The sequence below is a fragment of the Erythrolamprus reginae genome, chromosome 2 (assembly GCF_031021105.1).
Source record: "Erythrolamprus reginae isolate rEryReg1 chromosome 2, rEryReg1.hap1, whole genome shotgun sequence".
Classification (NCBI taxonomy): domain Eukaryota; kingdom Metazoa; phylum Chordata; class Lepidosauria; order Squamata; family Dipsadidae; genus Erythrolamprus; species Erythrolamprus reginae.
In genome coordinates this window covers 343,831,623-343,854,138 of record NC_091951.1, presented here as the reverse complement: position 1 = coordinate 343,854,138, position 22,516 = coordinate 343,831,623, and the positions used below count along the sequence as shown (strand labels likewise).

The following is a 22,516-nucleotide window of genomic DNA, read 5'->3' as shown; positions in this document are numbered from 1 at the left end:
GCCTGGCAAAGGGAGACGAGAACGATAACACAGCCCGAATTCAAGAAAAGGTACAGTGAGGATGGGAATCTGCCAATCCTGTAAATTGTGATTGAATCACAACTGAGATGAAATCTCAGAATGAACCTCTCTGCAACTACAGTGATACCTCATCTTACAAACTTAATTGGTTCTGGGATGAGGTTCTTAAGGTGAAAAGTTTGTAAGACGAAACAATGTTTCCCATAGGAATCAATGGAAAAATGATTAATGCGTGCAAGGCCAAAATTCACCCCTTTTGCCAGCTGAAGCGCCCGTTTTTGCACTGCTGGGATTCCCCTGATGTTCCCCTCCATAGGAAACCCCACCTCCGGACTTCTGTGTTTTTGCGATGCTGCAGGGGAGTCCCAGCAGGGGAATCCCAGCATCGCAAAAACAAGTGCTTAGCTGGCAACGGAAGTCCGGAGGTGAGGTTTCTCATGGAGGGGAGCCTCAGGGGAATCCCAGCAGCACAAGAACGGGTGCTTCTCTGGCAATGGAAGTCTGGAGGCGGGGCATCCCAGGGGCGGCGGTGGGTTTGTAAGGTGAAAATAGTTTGTAAGAAGAGGCAAAAAAATCTTAAACCCCGGGTTTGTATCTTGAAAAGTTTGTATGACGAGGCGTTTGTAAGACGAGGTATCACTGTACATCCAACTTAAACCTTCCCCAGTTTTCTTCCTCTCCGGGCGTCTCCTCTCCTTCTGGAGTTGTTGGTCATCTACATTTTTAAAAAAAATGTATGTCCACGTCGCCTGCCCACCTCGAAATAAAGAGGACAGAGAAAAGTAGGGAGGGAGGGAGGAAAAAAAGAGAAATCTTCCCATAAGCTATTTCTCAAAACAGAACAAACAAACAAAACGTTTGCACACCATAGCAAGCACTCAAAAAGGAAACGTTTTAGCAGCAAAGTCATTATAAAAAAATTTTGAGCAGTGGTTCCCAACCTTGGACACCCTGAAAAAGACGGGTGGGCTTCAAATCCCAGAATCCCCTTGCTGGCTGACTGGGGCAGTTCTGGGCGTTGAGGTCCCACCCAACCCACCCCCTTCAAGACGCCAAACTCGAGAAGGCCTGAGGTCGAGTCCTTTCGGGGTCATCGGTTATTAAAAATAATTTCCAGCCAGCACGGACAACTGCTGATGAACTGCCTGGTGTAGCACTGTCCCCAACCTTTCACGAAGCTGATCTGCACCGTGAAACCCGTCCAAGGTTGTTGCATGAATTCGTGGTCGTTGGGCCTCTGCAAGCTGTAGGCTTTCTCGTAATCGAACGCTTTGATGGAAAAGCCCGGAAACACTTTGTGAACTAACAACGTCCTGGAATCCGGGTTGTCCAGTGTGGCCGACTTGATAAAAATCGGGTAACTGCTGCGGTTGTAAAGCCAGACGCCGTCGACTTCCTTGCTCAACTGGATGCCGTAACCGATCTTGGCGCGGACCTTCTGCACCAGGTGGTTTTTATTGTCCGAATTGAGCTGTCCGAGACAGAAGCCATTCCCTTGAGGTAGATCGTAAAAGATATCCAGGGAAGGTTCTTGGACCGAATACAGGCGCCCCACGCGGGTTTTCTCTTCCCAATAGGCCACCACGCACCAGTGTGACAGATCTCCGGGTTCCTGTAGAACTTGAGAATCTAGGAGAAGACGAGAGAAAAAAGAGAGAGAATACCTCCGGTTAATCTCACTGAAAGTTTAGTTTAGTTTAGTTTAGTTGGATTTATATGCCGCCCCTCTCCGAAAACTCGGGGCGGCTAACAACAATCATAAACAATGTACAATAAAAGCCAATACTAAAAGCAAATTAAAACCCCTTAATATATAAAAACCAAACATACATACAAGCATGCCATATATACAGTTGTGACAGCCTAGGGGGAGAAAAAGTCTTAATTCCCCCATGCCTGGCGGCAGAGGTGGGTTTTAAGTAGCTTACGAAAGGCAAGAAGGGTGGGGGCTATTCTAATCTCTGGGGGGAGTTGGTTCCAGAGGGCCGGGGCCACCACAGAGAAGGCTCTTCCCCTGGGTCCCGCCAAGTGGCATTGTTTAGTTGACGGGACCCGGAGAAGACCCACTCTGTGGGACCTAACTGGCCGTTGGGATTTGTGTGGCAGAAGGCGGTCCCTGAGGTAATCTGGTCCGGTGCCATGAAGGGCTTTATAGGTCATAACCAACACTTTGAATTGTGACCGGAAACTGATCGGCAACCAATGCAGACTGCGGAGTGTTGGTGTGACATGGGCATATTTAGAGCAGCGTTTGAAGACAGAAACAATTTAACAGACTTCTTGAACGCCGGAAGTCCTTGACTGAGGACAGTTGCTTAGTGAAGACAGTTACGATGAACCCAAATTATACAAGATATTTTTCTTATTGTACACAAGATACTTATTACCCCGTTCTGAAGTTCCAAGCTCTCCGGGTCCCGTCGACTAAACAATGTCGTCTGGTGGGACCCAGGGAAAGAGCCTTCTCTGTGGTGGCTTTGACCCTCTGGAACCAGCTCTCCCCAGAGATTAGGATTGCCCCCACCCTCCTTGCCTTTCGTATACTCCTTAAAACCCACCTCTGCCGTCAGGCATGGGGGAATTAAAACATCTCCCCCTTGCCCATGTAGTTTTGGTGTATGATTGATTGTGTACTTGTTTTTTATATATTGGGGTTGCTTTTATGGACTTTTTAACCTAAAACTGTAATTTAGATTGCTAAATATTAGATTTGTTACTATGTACTGTTTTTGCCATTGTTGTGAGCCGCCCCGAGTCTGCGGAGAGGGGTGGCATATAAATCCAATAAATCTAATTTAATCTAATCTAATCTTACCATCAAAATACACGTGACCAATTTTGTCATTATGTATATGACATTGGCTTACAAATCGCTCTGATTTAATGGACTTTCATGAATAACAGACCATCTCACTCCGTTCTGTTATAATTAATCTTATACTTCTCAAAAAAAAAAACCCTTTGAATCAAAGCGAGAAGTCTGGAGAGAATATCCATTTCCAAACTGTAATTTAGCAATTATCCCAGAAAATGTTTTAAAACACATTTGTAAAGTAAAATAAAATAAATATCTTAGTATTTCTTCTCTCTACTTTGGCAAAGCTGGCTGGGGAATTCTGGGAATTGAAGTTCACACATCTTCAAGTTGCCAAGTTTGAGGGGGGGGGGGAACAGGGTTTGTGCTATCACTTTCGATTGCTTTAAGAATAATATTTGGCCAATGGGTCATTTTAAGCTGATAGGAGTCTTACAACAATATGTACAACACCATATGCCTGCTCTTTTTAATCTTTGTATTATAATAAAAAATTATTTAATAAAAAGGAGTCTTACTGGCCTTACTCCCAAAGTCATAATGATCAGATGTGAATATGGATTTGGAAGTGAACAGGCTCCAGTTCTAGGTGACCCCTTAACTCCCCTTTAAAAATGGGAATTCTACACCGAGGGATGAACTAAGAACATCTCTTTGAAATTCATCTTTGCATCCCCTTTCTCCCAATTGCCAACAATTTATATTGTTCGTGGACCGCGGCCAGCCAAATCAGTTGTGAAAGTTAATAGGCGAAAATGCTTTAAAAACTGCTTTATGCTGTGATATCTTCTACATGCTATAATTCTCCCACCCACCCTGCAACCCCCATCTCCACCATTTCTCTTGGCAAGCCCTAGCTGCACCCTTTCAGTCCAAGCCAAGAATAAATCAATGGCAGATAACATCTTATCGAAGATTTGTTGATCAACCCCAGATGTCTTTTGTGATGTCAAAGCGGAATTGACAACACACAGCCCTAACCCACTGAACAGATAATACTTTTCTTAAAACTAGCCTCCCTTTGGCATCCTTAATTTTCTTCTTGCTCTATCACAAGTCATTAAAAGGAGATTAAAAATATATATTTTATATATTATTATTATTATTATTATTATTATTATTATTATTATTAATTAGATTTGTATGCTGCCCCTCTCCGTAGACTCGGGGCGGCTTACAGCAATGATAAAAACAATATATAATAACAAATCTAATAGTTAGAATCTAAAATAACAATACAGTAATACATTTTAAAAGTCTAAAAAACAAGAAACCCCAATATATAAAAACATACATACAGTCATATCATACACAAAAACTACATAGGTGGGTTTTAAGGAGTTTACGAAAGGCAAGGAGGGTGGGGGCAGTTCTAATCTCTATTCTGCTAAGATGATCATGCAAAAACTGTTTTTTGGAACAATTAGTTCAATAGATTTGTAAGACTCAAATAAAATGTGAATTTGATGACCAACGATTAAGGCAAAGGTCATTGTAATGTTTTAATGTTAGATGGAGACAAGCTATAGTATTTTAAGAGGTTTTTGAATGTATATTTTATGTTTCTACAGTCCTTTTGTGAAAGAAAGAGATATAACAGCATTCACTGAATTATTACAAAGTAAAAAGAACAAGGACAGAAGCACCAGCCTGAAGATGACGAGTGGGACTTTGTCGAAACGTCGCCAGAAATTTCTGAATCCTACACAGGAAGAATTTTTAAAATTAAGGGAGACTAGGATAGCTCTATTTCGGCCTGAAGATGACGAGTGGGACCTCATCGAAACATCGCCAGAAATTTCTGAATCCTACACGGGAAGAAACCCGAATATGCCAAGACCGTCATACCTGTACCCGTGAAAATCTACGAAAACAAATACATACATACACATACACACACACACAGGGGGTGGACAACAAAATGGAAACACTTGACCTATTGGCATCATAATGTTTGAACATGTTCGGATCAATCAAAACTTGACCTATTTTAATGTTTTTTTTAAAAAATTCTGTAATCTGATGTTTTTTAAAACTACCTTATTTTTTTACAGAAATTTAAGGAAATTGGTTATAACCTTCTAGAAATGGCAGACCTCTCAAACTTTCAAAGAGGCCAAATTGTTGGTGTTCGAATGGCAGCCGCTAGTGTAACAGAAAGTGCCCGAATGTTTGGCTTTTCAAGAGGTCATGTCTCAAAAGTAATGAATGCTTTTGAAAGAGAAGGGAAAACGTCCTCAGCCAAGCACAGGTCTGGTCGAAAGTCGAGGTGGTCTGAGAGAGACCGTCAGACTCTAAAGCGAATTGTTAGAGCGGATCGCAAGACCGCAGCTCCTAAAATCACCGCAGAGCTCAATAGACACGTACAGAACCCAGTTTCCACCAAAACTGTTCGAAGGGAGCTTCACAAATCTGGATTCCACGGAAGAGCTGCAACGTGCTTCCATTTTTTTGTCCATTCTCCTTTCTCACCAAAGCCCTTCCTTGTTTAAACTATGCTTCCCATTAAAAAGAAGACGCAAAGCAATTATTACAAACTTTCCATGATGGAACTCAAAAGGCCAGTTCTTGTCCCATCCCTTTCCTCTTTAAACCTGGAGGCATTGCTTCCCTGCTGATAATTTTATACAGCTTTTTTAAAAGAACCAGAAAGATACAGGAACTTTGCCAATGTTTGCAAGGATAATTTTTCTGGAGGAACGATCAAGTTGCCCTTTTTTAAACATCCATACACTGGCCGGTAGCCTAAACATTTCCAAACGTCCTTTCCACTGTTATTTATTTACGTATTCTCAAAGCGGGAGGGATCAAATTCCCATCTACAAATTATTTAGCCAAAGACGGAAAATTAAAGTCGCTTGTTCTTCACTCTCAAGGAAGTCCCACGCATGCTTGAAAACCAGGCCAACCAAGCGAAAGAAAAATCAATACAACTCCCATCCTAGATAATCACAATAAGCTCCACAAAGCAAGTCTATGCTCGTTTTATTTATTTATAGCATTTTTGCCCTATTTTTAGTCCCGGAGATTCACAGAGCCGTCTGACACAGACAAAATAAAAATGGCTAGGCTTTCACACAGCTTAATAGTCTGGAAGACACCGCAACAAAGGGGAAAAAAATAAAAAGAAGTAGGAGGAGAGAAGAGGAAATAAAAACATCTCAATGCGGGAAACACAGTTCTGACACCGAGCGACGAAATTTAGGATTATATCAAACATTTATTTTCATGCTTGCTGGGGAATTCTGGGAGTTGAAGTTCACATATCCCTTTTTAGTGCCACATTAAAGTTGCCTCCAACGATCCCACTGAAACCCAAGATGGTAGAACTAAACAAGCCACGGTAGGCATACAAATAAATAAATAAATAGGATAGGTAGATTCTCAGTCATCCAAGGTCATGGTTGTACCAAAGCGCCCCCCCCCCCCCCCCCCCCAAAAAGGCCAAATGGCTTTGTTTTTCCTTGAAGATGTTTTTGCTTCTCATCCAAGAAGCTTCTTCAGTTCTGGGTATATTTTACCCAGGGTATAAATAGGGTATATATATATATATATATTTGCTGAAGATTTTTGGGAGGGGCCATATCGTAAGAATGGAGATCCTCCGGATGGATTCTCACCTTCCCAAACCTGCACTTGCAATCCCCGAGACAGACTTGATGTCAGTCAGTTCAAGAGACTTTTTTCCAGATCACCTTTAATAGCTGGAGCCTAGATAATTTGCAGGGCTCCTTCTGGGGTGTGGGTGTGTTTGTGCGGAAAGAGAGAAGGAGACAAACTTTCATTACATAGTGGCACACCTCACAAGGCATTGTGGTGACCTCTTTCAGAATCCTTTGGGAGTTGGGCAGCATATAAATCCAAATAGATAAATGATAGATAGATAGATAGATAGATAGACAGAGAGAAAGAAAGAAAGATAGATAGATAAAGAGAGAAAGAAAGAAAGAAAGATAGATGGATAGATAGATAGATAGAGAGAAAGATAGATAGATAGATAGATAGATAGACAGACAGATAGAAAGAAAGATAGAGAGAGAGAGAGAAAGAAACAAAGAAAAATAGATAGACAGATAGACAGATAGATGGATGATAGGTAGATAGATACAGATAGATAGACAGAAAGATAGATAGGTAGGTAGGTAGGTAGGTGGATAGATGGATAGATGGATGATAGGTAGATAGATACAGATAGATAGACAGAAAGATATATAGATATATAGATATAGATAGATAGATAGATAGATAGATAGATAGATAGATGGATGGATGGATGGATGGATAGATGGATGATAGGTAGATAGATACAGATAGATAGACAGAAAGATATATAGATATATAGATATAGATAGATAGATAGATAGATAGATAGATAGATAGATAGATGGATGGATGGATGGATGGATGGATGGATGGATGGATGATAGGTAGATAGATAGACCCTATGAAAAATCCTTATCATCGGAATGTCCAAAAAATGTCTAGTAATGAGGCAACGCTTCTGGATTTGATTCAGAAAGAGTTTACCTCAAATGCCAAAAGATTTGTTGTGTATGTTTAGGCCCGTATTTATCAACCTTGGCAACTCTTATGTTATCGTGGACTTCAACTCCCAGAAATCCCCTGGCGAAGTAGCCGGCTGTGGAATTCTGGGAGTTGAAGTCCCCCATCTCTTAAAAGAATAGCCAAAATTGATAAAACTTTGATGCAGTAGTATAAATAACGTAACACTTCAACTTTTTATTTTTATGAAATACATACCTTGTAGCATCGAATCTAATCGGGGAACCCAAAATGAAAAGTTTTTTCCTACCTTAAGCACAAAGTCCAACATTGGTTTCCAAGTAGAAACAAAATTATATATTTTTTTTCTTTAACCAGTTGTAACTAGACTCACAATGCACTCCCAAACAATGTGACTTAGTGTAATGGAAACTGCAGTTTAATGTTTCCAAATGTAAAATAATGCACTTGGGGAAAAGGAATCCTCAATCTGAGTATTGCATTGGCAGTTCTGTGTTAGCAAAAACTTCAGAAGAGAAAGATTTAGGGGTAGTGATTTCTGACAGTCTCAAAATGGGTGAGCAGTGTGGTCGGGCAGTAGGAAAAGCAAGTAGGATGCTTGGCTGCATAGTTAGAGGTATAACAAGCAGGAAGAGGGAGATTGTGATTCCCTTATATAGAGCGCTGGTGAGACCACATTTGGAATACTGTGTTCAGTTCTGGAGACCTCACCTACAAAAAGATATTGATAAAATTGAACGGGTCCAAAGACAGGCTACAAGAATGGTGGAAGGTCTTAAGCTTAAAATGTATCAGGAAAGACTTAATGAACTCAATCTGTATAGTCTGGAGGACAGAAGGAAAAGGGGGGACGTGATCAAAACATTTAAATATGTTAAAGGGTTAAATAAGGTTCAGGAGGGAAGTGTTTTTAATAGGAAAGTGAACATAAGAACAAGGGGACACAATCTGAAGTTATTTGGGGTAAAGATCAAAAGCAACATGAGAAAATATTATTTTACTGAAAGAGTAGTAGATCCTTGGAATAAACTTCCAGCAGACGTGGTTGGTAAATCCACAGTCACTGAATTTAAACATGCCTGGGATAAACATATATCCATCGTAAGATAAAATACAGGAAATAGTATAAGGGCAGACTAGATGGACCATGAGGTCTTTTTCTGCCGTCAGTCTTCTATGTTTCTAAGATTAAAGCAGGACGATATCGCTTACTCAACCAACTATAGCTAAAAATACCGGCTTAGGGCAATATATGAACCCAACCAAATTCACCTCTTTAGTCCCATTTTAGTTCCAGAAAGTTACTCAATTAAAGATCAGGAGGAAAAATAAACATCTCGACGTGGTGTAGGAAACAAGACCTCCGGTCTTCCTGAAGATTTTAAGAACCCAGTGCTACTTTAACTTCCTCGTTCATTCATTCATGCTAACTCAATATGACAGGACCCACTCTTTGATTCAATGAACATCAAGGCGAGGTTTTATTTTTATTACAACTCCTTTGAACTCCTGAAATATTCTGGAAAGGTTTTCCATTAGTATCCCATGTTGAGAGTTACTGACAATCCACCAGTCAGTTTAAGGAATATCAGCCTTCTCTACTTCTTGAAGAAAGTGAACAATAAAATAATAGCTGTCTAGCCTAGATTCCCCCCCCCCTCCAAAAAAAAAGATTGCCACTCTTAATTTTTCTTCCACTGGCCAAACTTGACTGTTCTTTCTTCTCTTGGTCTCAACTCTTTCCACATTTCTTATAAATGCTTTCTTTTGAGATCTTTCTTCTCTTTTCATCATGAAAAGCCCCTGAGGTACCAGAATCTATGAGGGGTGGCAGAAAAGTCAAGTTCTTAATTATAATTATGAGTTTCAGTTGTACATACATAACTACCATCCCTCTTTCTTTCTTTCTTTCTTTCTTTCTTTCTTTTTCTTTTGCTCCCTTCCTTCCTTCCTTCCATCCATCCATCCATCCTTCCTTCCATCTTTCTTTTTCTAGGCCACCCTTTTCCGGAGACTTAGGGTGGCTTACAACATAAAAATAGATACATCAAACATAACAATTAGAAATCGAAGTTAAAACTTATCTAATTCAAACCCAAAACACATTATAAGTAAAAACCAATTTAGACTGATCCTAAAAACCCGTATCGTAAAAAACGATTCAATCACATTCATCCATATCTCAATCATAACATAGGCTGGAGCAGAATATCCATGCTCAAAAGCTCCGAGCATGCCAGCAAAGATGTGTCTTCAGTGTCTTCTGAAAGGCCCGGAGAGTGGGAGTAGTATGAATCTCTGGGGGAGTTGATTCCAAAGGGCTGGGGCCACCACAGAGAAGGCTCTTTTCCCCCAGGGCCCACCCAGGGGTAGGCTACTAGCCGAAACGCCTAATTGGGCTCGCCGCCACGGCTCTGGAGATTTATACTCTATCCATTCTTAGTCTATTCTATTCTCAATTCTATTCTCAATTCTATTCAGGTGTCCACAGTCAATCATCAAAGCCATGTTCATGCCCAAGATTACAAAGGCACATAAAGGCGCATACAATTCAGAAGCTTGGCAACTGAGATTCATATTTATGACGGTTGCAGCGTTCCCAAGTTACACAGCCATTTTTTTTTGTAACCTGACACGTCAATAAAGAACTACAGTGATTTACTTAACAACCGGAGAAAGAAAAGATTGCAAAACAGGGCAAAATCCCCTTAGCAAATGTTTCACTTAAGAAACAGAAATTATGGGCTCGGTAGTGGGACCTAGGTCAAGGGCTACCTGCATTTTGCAAAAAGCAGAGCTCAAGACCTCCGAAGGGGGAAAAGGAAAGGCGGTTAGAATTAAATAATTAGGCTGGCTGTATACCAAACAGCACCGAGGCCATTTACAGTAAATATTATGAATGGGTCTGGCTGGGTGTCTTCATTCACTCTCTCTCTCTCCCTCCCAAAACCTCTTTTCTTTTTCCTGAGCTAAGTAGAAATTTGGCCTTCAGACACGACAGTACTCTGTAATTTGCATGGCTGATGAAGTCTATAGCCTGCGACAGAGACGTGGAGTCAGTTGGCTTTAGTCTAACCACTAGAGACAGGCAGGGCAGCCTTCTTTGGTGTGTGCATTTGTGTTTTTTCTAGCTCTAAAGCAAACTCATTCACGGTCTGCGTGGCTCCGGCCTGCTGGCTTTTATAGAAAATACAATTAGGCTTAAAAAAAAGAAAGAAAGAAAGAAAGAAATTCCACCCTCCCCTTCTCCTCTCTCCCTCCCTTTCTTGCATTCTTCCTATTTGGATTGTTTGCCGCAACAGTAATTGATTACTTGTCATAATTAGAGAGCAGCAGTGACTAATGAAGCATTTATGAATCAATTTTTGTTGGCTTTTCAAATATTCTCGTAGACATGTATGGAGACTAAGGTCTTTCAGTTTCTGGGGGCCTCCTCTCTAAGTACTGTACACAGAGACGATCCTTCCCCCAAAATTAATTCTGGGTACTCTGTGCTTATTTACACATTATTACAGTTCCATTAACCTGTAACCTAAAACATTGACGTGTTCCTTAAAACGCTGCTGAGAGATGCTGTTCCATCTGATCCTTATATTTATTTGGAGACTGTGAAAATATCAAGTTGAAGAGAAAATGTTTTTGGACTTTTGTGCAAGATGGAAAAAAAGAATGGATATAAATTCCTAAAAGTAGATTTCCTGAATCACCCAGAATCTCAGACTAATAGCTCGAAATATTGGTTCTCTCCTTGATTAGTTTCCATCCATTGCTTCCCCATTGATTTTGCTTGTCAGAAAGTCACGAAAGGGAATAATAATAATAAATAATAATAATAATAATTATTATTATTATTTATTGGATTTGTATGCCACCCCTCTCCGCAGACTCGGGGCGGCTAGCAACAATAATAAACACAACATGTACAATCCAATAATAAAATACAACTAAAAACCCCTATTATAAAACCAAACATACACGCAAACGTACCATGCATGGCTTGTAATGGCCTAGGGAGAAGAGCTATCTCAACTCCCCCATGCCTGGCGGTATAAATGAGTCTTGAGTAGTTTATGAAAGACAGGGAGGGTGGGGGCAGTTCTAATCTCCGGGGGGAGTTGGTTCCAGAGGGCCGGGGCCGCCACAGAGAAGGCTCTTCCCCTGGGGCCCGCCAAATGACATTGTTTAGTCGACGGGACCCGGAGAAGGCCAACTCTGTAGGACCTTATCGGTCGCTGGGATTCATGCGGTAGCAGGCGGTTCCGGAGGTAATTTAATTGGTTACATTTATAAGCTGCCCAATCTCCTGTCGGACTCAGGGTGTCATATCAAATAACCGCAGGACAATATAATCGTCATAAATATGAACCAGTTGCCAAGCATCTGAATTTTGGTCACATAACCATGGAGATGCTGCAAAGGTTATAAAACTGGGGAAATAATATTTGTAAGTAACTTTATTCGGTGTTGTTGTAATGCTGAACAGCCGCTAAATGAACTGTTAAAGATGATCTGTAACTTTCTTGGGGAAGGCAGAAAAATCCAGAGTCCAGCAAAGTGGTTTATTTGATCTCTGGAGAAACTAAGATGCTTTGCAAATATCAGTGTGGTTTGAAGATCTCAATAGATCTCTAATCAAAGCCCAGCAAGCAGTAAATTTATAAGGCCTGCTCAATGCCATGAATAATTACTCTTAAGAAAAAGATATTGCCATTTGTAAGACCAAAATTCGTTTTATTAACTCTCTGACCATCCTGTTCTAAATGAAACCATTCCGTTGCAACTTCAAATGGTCACTACATGAGGACTATCGTACTGATGGGCCACCTCTTTTTGGTGCCTATCAGCTCCCTTGCTCCAACCTGATGTTTTACATTTCTGAAAACATTCTTCTTTAATTAAAGGTAAAAAGCCAGCCTCTCCTATCAACTTGCATACCTCAAAACTCGTCCCTCAAGCTGTCTTGGCAAAATTATTTTAAACAAATAAATTGTGCAGGGTTGCAACCAACCCAGCGCAAGAGTATAGAGCATCCTTCACTTGTCCCCCCCTAAACATCAAAGGTAACCGAGAAGAAAGGAAGAAAACCACGTGAATCTTACCAGCTAGACAACAGTGAACGCAGGCAAACCTCCTTAGGTGTGTGTTGTGTAGCTTGTTTGTGTTCCCACAGTGGCCAGGTTGTAAATGCACCCCCCCAACCCAATTCTTCAAATGCCAAGCAGCCCCTGAGCATTTAAAATGACTACTTCAGCTTCAACCGCAACAACACAAGAGCACGCAACAGATTCAAACTTAATACGAACCGCTCCAAACTTGACTGTAAAAAATATGATTTCAACAATCGAGTTATCGAAGCGTGGAACTCATTACCGGACTCAATTGTGTCAACCCCTAACCCCCAACATTTCTCCCTTAGACTCTCCACGATTGACCTCTCCAGGTTCCTAAGAGGCCAGTAAGGGGCGTACATAAGTGCACTGGTGTGCCTTTCGTCCCCTGTCTTTCCTTTCTCTCGCTTATCATATATATTTTCTTCCTTTCATATATCCTCTCCTCTAAGTTCACTTTACCCTTATATATATTACTACATGTCTATTTTTCTTCCTATGTATTTGTGTATTGGACAAATAAATAAATAAATAAATAAATAAATAAATAAAAATAAATAAAGAAAGAAAATTGTGTCCCATCTAAGAGCCAAGCTAAGCAGATCTAAGAAGTTTTTCCTCCCTGTTTCATTGAACTTGAAAACTAACCAGGGCACAGCAAAAAAGCAACATTAAGTCATCGTATATTAAAACTGTTTATTCCTTATCTTTTAAGAAAAGAACAGCTGGAATATGACATTTGTGTATTAAGTGAACTCCGAAAGCTTTTCTCCCTTGGGAAAATGCGACTGATAAAAATCATCTTTCAAGAGATCGCCTGGCAAGGCTTCCCAAACAAACAAATAAATCTTGTGGCTTTTTGGTCTGCTTTTGAACTTTTGCAGGCTTTTTGCAAGCGGCAACTGCTGCTGCCCTACCATATATTAAGGTCCCAGAATCGTGAAAAGCCCCCCACCCACCCCTCATCCTTTATATTTGACAGACGACATTTCTAAAACTTTGCTCAGGAGACTTTGCCAAGATGTCTCTATATTAAGAAGGCTTGTAAAAAAAGACAGCCAAACTCGTCAACCTCCCCTTCCCAAACGGAGTGTAGCAATACCGGATGAATGCCAAATATTTAGCAGCGTTTGTTTTTTTCCCTCCTTCCCTGCAGACGGCATTCCTTCCAGCTACGCTCGGATTGAACATAAGGGTAGGAGCAAAAAAAACAGAGCAGAGGACAGCTCGCTTAAAGTGGAACGCACTTCCCCCCTCAACCCACCCCAGGCGAAAGTGTCCAAAACTCAAAGAACTTCACCCCAAAGCCCCTCCATTAAAAATAGCATCATTATTACAGAAACATAGAAGATTGACAGCTGAAAAAAGACCTCATGGTCCATCTAGTCTGCCCTTATACAATTTCCTGTATTTTATCTAAGGATGGATCTATGTTTATCCCAGGCATGTTTGAAATCAGTTACTGTGGATTTATCTACCACGTCTGCTGGAAGTTTGTTCCAAGGATCTACTACTCTTTCAGTAAAATAATATTTTCTCAGGTTGCTTTTGATCTTTACCCCAACTAACTTCAGATTGTGTCCCCTTGTTCTTGTGTTCACTTTCCTATTAAAAACACTTCCCTCCTGGACCTTATTTAACCCTTTAACATATTTAAATGTCCCCCCTTTTCCTTCTGTCCTCCAGACTATACAGATTGAGTAAATATTATTCTATTTCATATTATTCAGTAAAATATTATTTTACTGAAAGAGTAGTAGATCCTTGGAACAAACTTCCAGCAGACGTGGTTGGTAAATCCACAGGAACTGAATTTAAACATGCCTGGGATAAACATATATCCATCCTAAGATAAAATACAAAAAATAGTAGTATAAGGGCAGACTAGATGGATCATGAGTTCTTTTTCTGCCGTCAGTCTTCTATGTTTCTATGTAATTCAGTTACTGTGGATTGACCAACCATGTCTGCTGGAAGTTTGTTCCAAGCATCTACTACTCTTTCAGCCAAATAATATTTTCTCACGTGGCTTCTGATCTTTCCCCCAACTAACCTCAGATTGTGCCCCCTTGTTCTTGTGTTCACTTTCCTATTGAAAACACTTCCCTCCTGAACCTTATTTAACCCTTTAACATATTTAAAGGTTGACTTAGCCTTTCAACCTTCCAAGGTCTGTAAAATGAGGACCCAGATTGTTGGAGGCAATATGCTTACTCTCTGTAAACTGCTTAGAGAGGGCTGTAAAGCACTGTGAAGTGGTATATAAGTCTAAATGCTATTTCTAATTGTTTGAGAAAATAAAAATGTGCCATCTTCTCCCATTTTTAGTTTTTTTCCACCTTTGTGCTATCTGGTATGGTCATGATTCTCTAAGATCCAAGGTTAAATTCTAACTTAGGCATGGGGGATTTGAGACAACTTTTCCCCAGGCTCCTTATAATTTATGTTTGGTATGTATGTGTTGTCTGGTTTTAATAAGATAGGGTTTTAGTTATTTATTTTAATACAGTGATCCCTCTATTATCGCGAGGGTTCCGTTCCAAGACCCCTCGCGATAATCGATTTTTCGCGATGTAGGGTTGCGGAAGTAAAAACACCATCTGCGCATGCGCGCCCTTTTTTCTATGACCGCGCATGCGTAGATGGTGGAGTTTGCGTTCCCCGCCGCCCACGCAAAGGGGAAACCCCGATTCAGCTCCTCGCTGCTGCTGCGCTACCGAGCAGATCAGCTGCTGGGCGGCCGAAGGAACCTTCCCTGGGTCTTCCCCCTCTTGCTGGCAGGCGGGCGAGCGGCGGGCATCAGCGAGGAGCCGGGGTTTCCCCTTTGCGTGGGCAGCCGGGAAGACCCAGGTTGGGGGTTCGGGGGGGTGCTGGGAAGCCCCCCAGGCCGGCTGCGACCTTTTAAAACAGCCGCGCCGCTTCCCAGCTGAGTCCTGAAGCCAAACCCGGAAGTGGTTTTTTTTTAAATTAATATTTTTTTTAAAATCGCGATACAGTATAGCGTTTCGCGAAGATCGAGATCGCGAAACTCGAGGGATCACTGTATTAGATTTGTGCCACTATAATATTGTTTTTATCATTGTTGTGAGCCGCCCCGAGTCTTCGGAGAGGGGCGGCATACAAATCTAATTATTTATTATTATTATTATTATTATTATTATTATTATTATTATTACTACTATTATTACTATTATTACTATTATTACTATTATTACTACTACTACTACTACTACTACTACTACTACTACTACTACTACTACTACTACAAATGTGATAACTTACCTCCAGACGTTGTGGGTGCTCCAGCACTTGGAGATGTTAAAGAAGAATGGGACAACCGATTTTTATATTTAATTGTTATGTTGTTTTTTTAAAACTATGAGTTTAGACTTTGGAAAGAGGGGGATATAATTGCTGAAATCTTAAAACAAAGAGGCGATGCTCTTGAAAGTCTTCCTTTATGTTTTTCATTCAATAAGAAAAATTTATAATTTATAATTGCTCTTGTATTTGGCTTCTTTTTATTATTGTATTTGCATTGTTTTATCGTTGTAAGACCCCCTGAGTCCTATGGGATTGGGCGGCATAGAAGTTGAATAAAGTAAAGTAAATTATATTAAATTTACATATAAACAATGTTAGGCATGTAGGATGTGTTTTTACTTATGTGTGTTTTTATTGTATGATGATTTTTTAAAAAAAATTAAATCCGAAAGAAAGTTTTACCAAAACTGCCAACCAGGTTAAAAAGTTCTGGTTCCCGGATTCGATGGAGGAAAAATATCACTTGTTCTACCCTGAATGCTCTCTTCCTCCGCCAACCTTTCTCCCTCCCTCCCTCCGTGCTTCCTTCCTTTACAACCTAATACCCTGTGTCTCCTCTGGCCAGGCCTCTACTTAGAGGCAAAACCAGCCAGTCTGGAGACAGGCTGCAGACTGAAGAAGTTAATCATTACTTCTGTCTGCCTTCATAATCTAATCACTTCTGTGCCTAAGCGTATACAGAAAAGGCCATTTCTCTTTCTCACAAACACACACTCGGAGACACAAGCCAAACAAGACAAGCTCGTACAGCCTTCGCCAACTCGGTGCCTTCTGGACAAGCCGTCCTGCAGACCGGGAATCGTGGGACTTGTAGTCTTTTTTTAAAAAAAATGCTTATTAAATATATACATTAAAAAACAACATCACAAAGTAGATAATATAATATAATATATAATATAAGAGGAAAAGGAATGAAAATAAAGGTAGAGTCAAAAAAGTAGAAAGGAAACATAGGGGACATGATTGAAACATTTAAATATGTTAAAGGGTTAAATAAGGTCCAGGAGGGAAGTGTTTTTAATAGGACAGTGAACATAAGAACAAGGGGGCACAATCTGAGGTTAGTTGGGGGAAAGATCAAAAGCAACGTGAGAAAATATTATTTCACTGAAAGAGTAGTAGATCCTTGGAACAAACTTCCAGCAGACGTGGTTGGTAAATCCACAGTAACTGAATATATCCATTGTAAGATAAAATACAGGAAATAGTATAAGGGCAGACTAGATGGACCATGAGGTCTTTTTCTGCCGTCAGTCTTCTATGTTTCTATGTAACATAGAAGATTGACGGCAGAAAAAGACCTCATGGGCCATCTAGTCTGCCCTTGTACTATTTCCTGTATTTTATCTTAGGATCGATGCATGTTTATCCCAGGCATGTTTAAATTCAGTGATCACATTCTGCTGGAGGTTTGTTCCAAGCGTCACATACCAATCACATTCTGCTGGAGGTTTGTTCCAAGCGTCTACTACTCTTTCAGTAAAATAATATTTTCTCACGTAGCTTTTGATCTTTCCCCCCAACTCACCTCAGATTGTGCTTCCTTGTTCTTGTGTTCACTTTCCTATTAAAAACACTTCCCCTCCTGAACCTTAAGTAACCCTTTAACATATTTAAATGTTTCAATCATGTATATAATATATAATACATAATATAAAAGGGAAAGAAATGAAAATAAAGGTAAAGTCAAAAAAGTAGAAAGGAAATGAAAAGATGAGAAAGAAAGGGAGAAAGGGATAATTATGTCAATTATCTAGTTGACATGTCCTTAACAAATGACCTATGATTTCAGTTTCTATAGTGGATGGATACTACCCCTCACTTTTGATTATTTACAGTAAAGTTTTTATTAGGTTTAATTGTACGTATGTGATCTTTAATAGTTGTTATGTGTTTATATTGATTATGAACAGCCATTTGAAATTTGGTTTGTAGGGTTTGAATAGTCTTCATTCAGCACATGTCTCAATCGATGACTTGTGTGGTTTAAAGTGTAAATTGTTTTCATTTAATGCAAGTCATGTTGATAAAGAGGAAAATTAATACAGTGGTACCTCTACCTAAGAACGCCTCTACTTATGAACTTTTTTAGATAAGAACCGGGTGTTCAAGATTTTTTTGCCTCTTCTCAAGAACCATTTTCCACTTACAAACCCGAGCCTCCGAAACTGTAACCGGGAAAGGCAGGGAGAAGCCTCCGTGGGGCCTCTCTAGGAATCTCCTGGGAGGAAACAGGGCCAGAAAAGGCAGGGAGAAGCCTACGTGGGGCCTTTCTAGGAAACTCCTGGGAGGGAACAGGGCCGGAAACGTGGGGAAGTCTCTGTAAGAATCTCCTGGGAGGAAAGAGGACCGGAAAAGGTGGGGAGAAGCCTCTGTGGGGCCTCTCTAGGAATCTCCTGGGAGGAAACAGGGCCGGAAAAGGTGGGGAAAAGTCTCTGTAGGAATCTCCTGGGAGGAAACAGAGCTGGAAAAGGTGGGGAGAAGCCTCTGTGGGGCCTCTCTAGGAATCTCCTGGGAGGAAAGAGGGCCGGAAAAGGTGGGGAGAAGCCTCTGTGGGGCCTCTCTAGGAATCTGCTGGGAGGAAACAGGGCTTCCACCCTCCCTGTGGTTCCCCCAATCGCACGCATTATTTGCTTTTACATTGATTCCTATGGGAAAAATTCTTACAAGCTTTTCTACTTAAGAAAAAAAAAATAGAGGGGAAAATAAAATTCTTCCTAAAAAAAAAAATAACAGGGGAAGTTGCACTTTATGATTTTCCTCTGGACCTGTTGGCACCCCTCCTGAAACGCAGGGAGTTAACAAACACTTAACGAATCTTGACATCTTCGAAAGTAATTAATCCTCCCCACATTCCTGGGAAGCTAATGGCACACAACAAGGAATGGCGAGGGGAGAGGAATGACTTTTTAGTTTACTTTTAAAAAAAAACAAAAAACCAGGCTAGACAGCACTTTGTTCTTGTTACAAAGCTGTCCTAAAGAAGACAAGCTGGCTGGGTGTTTGGGTTTTTTTTTTTTGGCTGCTAGTAAAAACAAGGGACCATTCCTTGTTCATCTCCACAGTCAGTTATTTAGGGCAGGGGTCTCCAACCTTGCAACTTTAAGACTTGTGGACTCCAACTCCCAGAATTCCTCAGCCAGCAAAGCGTCGCAGCTTTGCTGGCTGAGGAATTCTGGGAGTTGGAGTCCACAAGTCTTAAAGTTGCCAAGGTTGGAGGGCCTTGATCTAGGGCAGTGATGACAAACCTATGGCACGGGTTCCATAGGTGGCATACGGAGCCATATTTCCTGGCACGGGAGCTGTTGCTCTAGCTCAGTGGTTCTCAACCTGGGGGTCGGGACTCGGGACCCCTTTGGGAGTCGAATGGTCATTTCAAAGGGGTCGCCTAAGACCATGGGAAAAGACAAATTTCTCATGGTGTTAGGAACTAAAGCTTCTCTTCTGGCGCCTTGGAACATATTTTTACAATCCGACCAATCAGGCGTTTACAGTGGGGCTGTCCCTCTGACCTTTCTGCCAATCAGCTCAAAGCTCTGTTGGGAAAATTGGCGCTAGACCTATGGCTGGGGGCCACCTCAACATCAGGAAGTGTATTAAGGGGTCGCGGCATTAGAAACGTTGAGAATCACTGCTCTAGCTCAACTCCAACGTGCATGTTTGTGCCGGCCAACTGGTTTTTGGCTCTCACAGGTTCTGGGAGGGCATTTTTGGCTTCCGGAGAGCCTCCTGGGCCATAGGGGAAGGCGTTTTAACCCCCCATGGCTCCAGGGAAGCCTTTGGAACCTAGGGAGGGTGAAACATGAGCTTACTGGGCCCACCAGAAGTTGGGAAACAGGCTGTTTCCGGCCTCTAGAGGACTTTGGGGGGGGGGGTTTGGGTTGGCGGTATACAAATCTAATTAATAATAATAATAATAATAATAATAATAATAATAATAATAATCTGTTTTCACCCTCCCCAGGCATTGAATTATGGGTGTGGGCACTCATGCATGCGCGATAGCACACACACACACACTCTTTTCGCACTCGAGGAAAAAATGGTTTGCCATCACTGATCTGGGGCTACGAGTACCGTGTTGCAGCAGGTATGCCCCAATACAGCATTCCAGCATCTTTAGCTGACCGTTGGTGGGCACCGGAAGCCAAATCTTGTATGAGAACGTTTTTGCTGATATTTTCGCAGAAGCAAAAATATCAGCAAAAAAATGGGATAAAAGGCCCCAGGCCCCATAAATCTAGGACGGTCCCCTTAAATGTTCCTTGTTTTGGTTCAGCGGCCAAATGCATATATCTATTCTGACAAAAGATAGCATCAAACAGGGTTTTCTCTGGCAGATAACTGGGAGGCAGAACTCAACTTGCATCTATAAATGGCAGCCAGGAGGAAACTATTTTATCTTGCTAGTATATATTTGGCTAAGGAGGGACATCTAGTAAATGAAGGAACATGTCAGTAAGAAAACAATAATCTCTTTCAGCCATCTAAAGTGCCTTCATTTGAGGAAGTCTGGCTTAGGTAATTTTCAAATATTCATCCTTGGGTAATCTTTCTATTCCATCAGGTCTGCTATGGAAATCCTTTGATATCATTACTATCATTTGATTTACCCTGCAAATATATCCATCCATCCATCCATCCATCCATCCATCCATCCATCCATCCATCCATCCAAGTCTTACTGATCCTCAGGAGATAAGGGAAAAATTGACCCACTCTTCAACACCAACACACTCACCTATTCTGGAAGAATGTCTTTCAACCTTCATGACTTTAGGACAGTGATGGCGAAACTTTTTTCCCTTGAGTGCCGAAAGAGCCTGTGCACATGCTATCGCACATGTGTGAGTGCCCACACCATAATTTAATGCCTGGGGACTGCGAAAACAGATTATCCCACTCCCCGGAGGCTCTCTGGAGGCCAGAAACGGCCTGTTTCCCAACTTCTGGTGGGCCCAGTAGGCGCGTGTTTCGCCCTCCCCAGGTTCCAAAGGCTTCCCTGGAGCCGGGGAGGGTAAACACGCCCTCCCTCATTGTCCCGGAGGCTCTCTAAGGTGTGTCTTATATTCCGGGGTGTCTTATACTCCAAAAAATACGGTATCTCCTTTCCTGCTATCTTGAACGCATTGTTATGTCCTGGAAAAGAACATCTTGGCTCTTAATAATAATAATAATAATAATAATAATAATAATAATAATAATAAGTGATCCCCTTATATAGAGCGCTGGTGAGACACCATTTGGAATACTGTGTTCAGTTCTGGAGACCTCACCTACAAAAAGATATTGACAAAATTGAAGGGGTCCAAAGACAGGCTACAAGAATGGTGGAAGGTCTTAAGCATAAAACGTATCAGGAAAGACTTCATGAACTCCATCTGTATAGTCTGGAGGACAGAAGGGAAAGGGGGGGACATGATCGAAACATTTAAATATGTTAAAGGGTTAAATAAGGTCCAGGAGGGAAGTGTTTTTAATAGGAAAGTGAACACAAGAACAAGGGGACACAATCTGAGGTTAGTTGGGGGAAAGATCAAAAGCAACGTGAGAAAATATTATTTCACTGAAAGAGTAGTAGATGCTTGGAACAAACTTCCAGCAGACGTGGTGGGTAAATCCACAGTAACTGAATTTAAACATGCCTGGAATAAACATACTGTATATCCATTGTAAGATAAAATACAGGAAATAGTATAAGGGCAGACTAGATGGACCATGAGGTCTTTTTCTGCCGTCAGTCCTCTGTTTCTATTACAGTATTATTATTATTATTATTATTATTATTATTATTATTATTATTATTATTATTATTATTATTTATTAGATTTGTATGCCGCCCCTCTCCTTAGAGTGTGCTAGGATTCCTCTGGAATACTTTACAGACGCCGCTGAAACTTGTGATCTTGCTCAAGCTCTTGCTATTTGTCTATCAAAGTTACTGCAAGTTCCAGAGCATCAAAAGAGTATCTGCAAATTAAGTCCACCCACTTGCTATTCCAAGTGATACAGCCCCAGGATATCTTTAAAAGCAATAAAGTGAAAGCTCTTTAGACATTCTCGGCTCAGGTTGATTGGGCTTCAGAAGTTAATGAGCTTCTGCCCAAGTGTGACTACGCAACTTGCCATGAAATGAATCTGGAGCTCTTTAGAAGGCGGATATTAAATTACCAGGCAACAAACCTCCACTGAAACTTGCCCTGATTTGGAAAAACATTTAGACAAGGGGGGGTGTTAACCTATTGTCAACAGAAAAGAATCTGTGCAGAGGGTCTTCAAAGAAATTGCAGATAATAATAATAATAATAATAATAATAATAATAATAATAATAATAATAATAATAATATATTAGATTTGTATGCCGCCCTTCTCTGAAGACTCGGGGTGGCTCAGACCAACAACAAACAATATGGTACAAATCCAATAATTAAAAACTAAATTTAAGAAACCCACTCATTAAAAACAATCAACACTACCCAATCATAACCACACATAAATCTTACTAGCCAAAGGGGATATATCAATTTCCCCATGCCTGGCGACATAGATAGGTCTTCAGAGTCTTGCGGAAGGCGAGGAGGGTGGGACAGTTCGAATCTCCGGAGGGAGTTGATTCCAGAGGGCAGGGGCCGCCACAGAGAAGGCTCTTCCCCTGGGTCCCGCCAGATGGCATTGTTTAGTCGACGGGACCCGGAGAAGGCCAACTCTGTGGGACCTAACCGG

At 41.0% G+C, this 22,516-nt stretch overlaps 1 protein-coding gene across 1 annotated transcript in view; it reads right to left on the bottom strand.

The window, feature by feature from the left end:
- Positions 1-419: 419 nt before the first annotated feature.
- Positions 420-22,516, bottom strand: part of SMAD7 (SMAD family member 7) — a 75,466-nt gene continuing 53,369 nt past the window's right edge. Inside the window, exon 4 of the mRNA XM_070743579.1 lies at positions 420-1,650. Coding sequence (XP_070599680.1) covers positions 1,112-1,650 — 539 coding nt within the window. The 3' untranslated portion in view covers positions 420-1,111. The remainder of the gene's footprint in view (positions 1,651-22,516) is intronic.